The sequence below is a fragment of the Styela clava genome, chromosome 10 (assembly GCF_964204865.1).
Source record: "Styela clava chromosome 10, kaStyClav1.hap1.2, whole genome shotgun sequence".
NCBI classification, from domain to species: Eukaryota; Metazoa; Chordata; class Ascidiacea; order Stolidobranchia; family Styelidae; genus Styela; species Styela clava.
The window spans coordinates 6,485,585-6,492,059 of NC_135259.1; the positions used below are offsets into that span (position 1 = coordinate 6,485,585).

The 6,475-nt window shown below is 35.1% G+C and overlaps 1 protein-coding gene across 2 annotated transcripts; it reads right to left on the reverse strand.

Annotated features, from left to right (window-relative positions):
- Positions 1–1,153: 1,153 nt before the first annotated feature.
- On the reverse strand, positions 1,154–3,494 carry LOC120337903 (uncharacterized). 2 transcript variants are annotated; one of them, XM_039405806.2, is made up of 3 exons: positions 3,095–3,493; positions 2,534–2,662; positions 1,158–2,463 (listed from the first exon to the last, which is right to left on the reverse strand). In XM_039405806.2, the coding sequence occupies exons 1-3, from the start codon at positions 3,457–3,459 to the stop codon at positions 1,614–1,616; spliced, it is 1,344 nt and encodes a 447-aa protein (XP_039261740.2). In that variant the 5' UTR covers positions 3,460–3,493; the 3' UTR covers positions 1,158–1,613. The 2 variants fall into 2 exon arrangements, with proteins under 2 accessions (XP_039261741.2, XP_039261740.2); XM_039405807.2 differs by lacking the exon at positions 2,534–2,662 and having other exon boundaries at positions 1,154–2,463; positions 3,095–3,494.
- Positions 3,495–6,475: the final 2,981 nt, after the last annotated feature.

The window sequence follows — 6,475 nt, forward strand, 5'->3', positions numbered from 1 at the left end:
CAAGCTGTTGAAGCGTCCGACTTAATATATATTATACTAAGCTTGTTCAGGTCTTTCGCTCTGAATAAGGCCCTTCACATGCGTCCACTCATATTTAAGGATATTTGAGGAATTACAATTATTTGATAAATTTTTCCGGTTTATTTTCCGATTTATTACACTTAACATTTATTAAAACTCAATTTGTAAGATAAACAAATTATAGATGTTGTTGTACATGAGAATAAATTAATTAAAGATCAAGCAAGAGTGAAATATTCGTATTATTATTAATTAGATTAATAAATCATCAAACTCAATCATATAACGTGCTGCCCGTGGCGGCCACCCGTCTGGACACGCCCCCAGATGGGTGCATGAAAACTGAACCTGGCAAAGGTAATCTGCAATGCCAACACATTTTAGTCTATTCGAAGCTATATGGCGCCTCGTATCAGCGTTTGCCTGTAAATTGCCTTGTTCGGAGTGAAGGGCGTAAATGATCGCCGTATGAAAATGGATAATCTGACTGAAAATCATTCGGTTCAATGAATTGATTGAAATATACCGTCAGTTTTCCCGATTCCCACTTGTTACCTTGTAGGATCGTTTGCTAGTCAAGTCACACGATATTCTGCAAGTTCTTCCTAAAACTTGGCAGTAACGAAACTTGCATTTGTTACGTAATAATATGCTCTATCGGACTTGTCCATACCCAATTACTACATGTGTATATCGTATTTTTTCAGCTTGAAAAGTGCTATATTCTTCCTGTTTTAAAACGCACAACAGTCGCAATATGAAACCGGTTCAAGGCTATTTTCTGGGCTATGTTATTAAATTTACTCAACATCAGATGCGATCGACTACTCGAGACGTGGCGATCGACGTGTTGGCCACCCCTGAACTATAGAATGAACGAATCCTATTTACGACATATTCATGGATTGAAAAACCATAATACTGATGGAATGCGACATCTCTCCACAGAACTCTTCGGGAAAGGACGAATCGTTTGCGAGAAATATGAAGGGAAACCAAAGCGATCCGAGGGTCGTTATCAAACTCTACTTGATCAAGTAGATTGTTAAGCTCCCGATCGTGCTTTGCAAATTTCATATTCCATGAGATGCACTGGATTCAAAGCATTAGGTCCGATTGTAATTTAAATTGTTTCTATTTCAGTTCAATATTCAAACGATTTAATTTTGTGATAATTTAAACAAAATTTATTGAACATTGTATAACTGTTTAAAAATTCTCAGATTTTTTAAATCTTGATGAATTGTTATCTCCAAAATAGTGATAATATTTTGAACACAATCTCTCTACAGACATTTCAAATTTAGTAAATAATTTTAGCATGATTAAAAAATTCTTAAAAATTTGGAGAAAAAAGAAAGATTTACTCTAGTAATGAATAGAAGACAGAGCAACTAAAATGCATTGCGTAAAGATAGATTCTATTCACATTCCTTTATTTCATTAAAAGTTGTTTAAATTGAGTTTTTAATTTCAAGTCTTTTCTTGTTGCGAATAATTCTTATAATTTCATAATAAATAGCACATACATATGTAAGTACTATAGTGATCAATCATTATAATTCGAAAAAAAACACTCTTTACTGGTAAACCTAAAAAATATAATCAAGGTAATTGAGTAAAAGTTGTACTTTCATAATATTTGCTCCTAGACCGTGATGTGCTCCATCATAGCTATGAACTCCTGATGTAAGACTGGAGAAATCAAGTACAGGAATATTATGAGCATCGCAATATACCTTCATTTCCCTAGAAAATTGTTTACAAACAATATTACCGTTTGCTGCATGATATGCCTTTGGTTTTAGTATCCCATTGGAATCAGGATACATAAAAATGATATGTGGCCATCGCCTCACCATTTTGAAGTTTTTTCCAAATTGAGTATTATTTTTATGAAAATCTCTGTAGTGATCTTCCAAGTATTTAATTGCTGGACCGAGAAAATTGTTAATCGTCACTTTGGAGTTACAACCGTCATGCCCACCTTGCCCGACTAGCAAAACTGAACCAATTTTTCCAGCCAAATTTTTCACCAAACTTAAAAGGTCATTTGCAAATTCGTGATTGTAATATTCGTTTACACTGATAAATGGTGTATGTATTCCGCAGAAAGATGTTTTGTCAACAAGCATATCCAATATATTTCCGGCACCTGCTTTGCATTCTGTCCAATAAAATTGATCAACACCTACACATAAGTTTGTGAGTTTTTCATCGTAGCGTTTCAGTAAAAATCCATACGTTGGATCGGACCTTAGAGTCAAAACAAAACCTCGTGCCATTTTTCTCACAAATGAATCACCAAGGAAATATATTTGAGAGAATCGATTGACAACTTCACAAGCTTGTGCTGCTGTGTAGTTTCGTCGCCGACATGAGGAATCAAATGGAAACCAATCACTTATTTCAGCGTGAAATATCTTCCTGGTATCGACGCAACTAAAAATACATTGCATTGGGTAATAAAAACTAAATGAGAAATATCTGAGAAAAACTATTCATCCCTTACTTAGGGCAGTCACAAATGATACCACATTGGCCATCGTTAATGTCGCTGCAGCATGGTATCTTACTTTTTGCATCGCACCAACTTCCAGCTGGAGCTGCCCACGCATTTCCTTTTGGTTTTGACTGTACGCTAGTGAATACAATTAATTTTGGTTAAAAAATTGGTGTTTACTAAATTTTTATTGCACCATTTTCAAAATCAGCCTTAAAATATATTACCTTGATAGACTTCTATTTCATAGTGCATAATACCATATATAATAACATTGAGGATACACGAAGCGCGACCGGCATGAGTAAAATAATTCAAATACAAAACTTCGAAAATGAGAATGTTATATCTACAACCCCTATATATCATTGTTTACAAATCTTCTGAATTTTTAATGAGATAAATTTTTTCATGCATTTGCTCCTCTGGTTAGCAAGCAAGAGGCGTTATATATTGTAATATTCTGACATTTATGTGATATCAAAATTAGCCTGAGTTAGAATATTTTCGACATATAAATTAATTACAGAACACACATGGTAAACACATGATAAAAAATCAACAAATTACTTATTGAATCCACATTTGTTATCATCTCTCCAAAGCCGCGTATGAATTCCTCGCTTTATACGAAATTCACTCAAATGTGAATCTAATTTATTTTCTTGTGTTAGTAATTTCTTGTATTCCTCCTCATTTTCACTGAAACTATAAATCTGTTTTATCCACCGACCATTAGTCAAGTTATACAAGATGTTTCCACAGAAGGGGTGACGGTAACTCGATTTCATTGTTGGATTTTTTGGATATTCTTGATGCAAAGTTGTGAACGATAAACCAGAACTCCAAGAAGTGTTATACATGATGTATATCGCAAAAACAGAAATTACAATCCCAACAAGGGTCCGTTCGCGCGAGAAAAAATGATGTGACATTCTATACAATATCTCTAAATCGAAAAAATGGTTCTATTATGTTGATGAAATAGGTAAACATAATATTCTAGTTTACAATTATGCTAATCATTCTATGGAACTCATCTAAGAAGTAATGATTCCGAGGTTCCGAGATACAATCAACTTCCTCCTAATTAGCAAAAGTACGAGGACCAGTGCTGCCATTCGCGGTATATCTGGGTGTCTGCGGCTATAATGAGAAACGTCACAGAGCTGGACTATTTTTCTGTTACTTTTTCGCTTATAAGATTTAGATCAGTGGTCGGCAAACTTTATGTACCTGCGAGCCAATTATACACATGCAGTAGCATTTCTCCTGTCCAGGAACAATCACCACATAAACAACAAATTCTATTGCTGTGTTAACCTTCCTAACCCGCACTCCCTAGTCAAATTTTTAAAAATATTTTTAATTAGCATTTGTCACCTAACCAAGATGGCTTGAAAGGCCATTGAAGGCTTGTTTGAATCGTATTATTGTCTTCTATACACAAGAGGTCGCTAATGGACCGCTCCATGTACGAAATTTTGCGTACGTGAGAAAATTCATCGACGATAGTAAATAAACATTCGAACCTCTCTCCTTTATGGCCGTTGAACCTTACTTATGATAACGGCACTCTCTCGCAAGCGTTATAGCCGTTTTGGTGTTTGTTTTCCTAACAAAATGATATCACAGGCAACGGTGTAGCGCAAACAGCTGCCGAGTAACGAAGCGGTATATTTGTGAAATCAACGCAGATCAACGCAGTTCTTGTTTGTTTATTATTGTTCGGGTAATTATTAGTGCGTGTTTACGCGAGGAAAATGAGCGCTCGGCCGCGCAAATTACTTTCTTTCAAGTAATAACGTATTCCTTTGTATGTTTCTTAGCTTTCAAATATTTACAGATATAAAACTCGTAAAATTGGAAATATGCCAAAAAGGAGTGACGCACAACCCGGGAGCAAAAACACTCGGACAAGCCTATATCATGCTTGAAAAAGGCGTTAAAATGTCTTATTGGTTTTGTTTTGAGTTAAGTCCATAATAAGACGTGTACATAAAGAATGTTAACTCTTACTGACCAATCATATTAGAGCCATATTTATATTTATAATAAGTCTCATCCCGGAATAACAAGCCTGCCACCACGAGACGTGTCTGTGGCGTTTTTTAAGATATATATTATCGAACAATATTTTTTTTATTGGCAACTTTGTTGCCAGCGGTATGTCGTCCAAATGACGGTCTGACAAGCCAGTACGAAATGTATTCTAAGTGTAATGCATTTAAGATAAAACTGCTCAGAGCAATATGCGCTTTCGAAGGTGTACATTGCACGTTTTGCACTGTCGCGCATATGAGCAGTGGCGCAGCCTCGGGTATCGGGGTCGAATTTACAGTGATGCATTTCATGACGACGTTTAATATGAAATCCCCTAATAACAGCGATGCTGATTCACCATATCGAGCAAACTGATTTTGAACTGCGCGAGAAAGAAAAATATTTTTCCGTCCAGGCACGTTGGAATGTTCGACCCTCGTCGTGACCTTCCCTCTGTTTCTAAGACATTTTTAATTTTAAAAATAAAAATTGACTCAACTTATAAATATAACGAACTATGGGATGTCATCAAGTAAAAGACATATCGCTGACGCTATTTACTGCAAACCATACAGCAGATCTTGTTACCTCATTTCCGTGTGCGACAATAATAAATCTAGGATTAATATTTGTTTTATGTATCAAAAGTCGGATCGTTTGAGGGCCGTAAAAAATAGTTTGTGGGCCGCATTTGGCCCGCGGGCCGCAATTTGGCGACCCCTTGTTTAGATGCTCGGATACTTGGTATATTATTTGTCTATTTTTGAACTCTGACATGTTCCAAACTCTAGCGTAATACATTTTTCTTACTGCACAACAGGATTATTTCAACTAATATAATATATATACGACACAAAAATGGCAACGAATTTGAAGTTCTTAGGTGCCCAAAGCGTCAAGAGCCTTGCTGACACTTACCGTGCCCAAATATATTTGTGTTAGAGTGCAGCCAGGCTTTCGAATAATTATATGTTGACACTAATTAGTATATATTCATTACATAATCTCATATTGCACCATTAATGGTTTCAGTTGATTTTACGGCGTATTTTTGTCGAGATATGCTGCAGAACGCTTTTTATTGTTTTACTAACTTGTTTGCCCTATTATCTCCTAAACTACAACAACACATGCTAATCGGTAATTTGTTACAAAACATAAATCGACATACAAAGATAAACCTTGCATAAAAATAATACATCATATGGTAGCTTATAATAGGAAGCGTATTTTATTTGAACCCACCAACTCCATTTTAAATAACAGGCTGAAGAACTTCCTGTGCGTAAACTTTATGTTTTATTCAAACTATACAATATTTGTTCACACAGTTACGCCACCATTAGTTTTTATTCAAATCTGAAATTCTATATTAATATAAGTTTATTGTCTAAATATAATCAAATATTTTCTAGGTTTGTCGCTATAATTAAACTCGCTATACTGTAAAAATCATATTTTTTTGCCAGTATTATGTTTTTTTTGATATATGTATGAGTATTTTAATGTTATTGTATTAATCAAATGCTGTTTTTAGCATAAGTCAATTATACCATTACACAGGGGTTTCATGAGCCTCTAGAATGTTTCTTTGGGGTTCTGCCCCACCAAAAAGGTTGAAAACCACTTCTCTAGGATATCTGTACACCACACTGTAGCGCCCTTCCCAAAATCGAACTTAAATTTGCGCCCCCAAGCTGTCACCTATGGGGATAATTGGTGAGATTGAGCCAATTGGCCAGGGTGAACTAGAGATGTTGTTTTTAAACCTTCTTTTGAAAGCATCCAATTGGCGAATACACATAAATAGTTTACTACTAAAACTAAAACATTGTTAATTTAGCATTTGAAACCAGTATTTGAATCCCGATTTTTGAAGGTTAGATCTCAATTTAAATTTATTCTAGT

Bases quoted from the DNA above. Each gene is read 5' to 3' on its own strand.
- LOC120337903 (XM_039405806.2), bottom strand. From the start codon at position 3,459: ATGTCACATCATTTTTTCTCGCGCGAACGGACCCTTGTTGGGATTGTA. The intron at 2,663-3,094 runs GTAATTTGTTGA...TGTATTCACTAG, and splicing joins AACAAATGTGGATTCAATAA to CGTACAGTCAAAACCAAAAG. The intron at 2,464-2,533 runs GTAAGGGATGAA...ATGTATTTTTAG, and splicing joins ATCATTTGTGACTGCCCTAA to TTGCGTCGATACCAGGAAGA.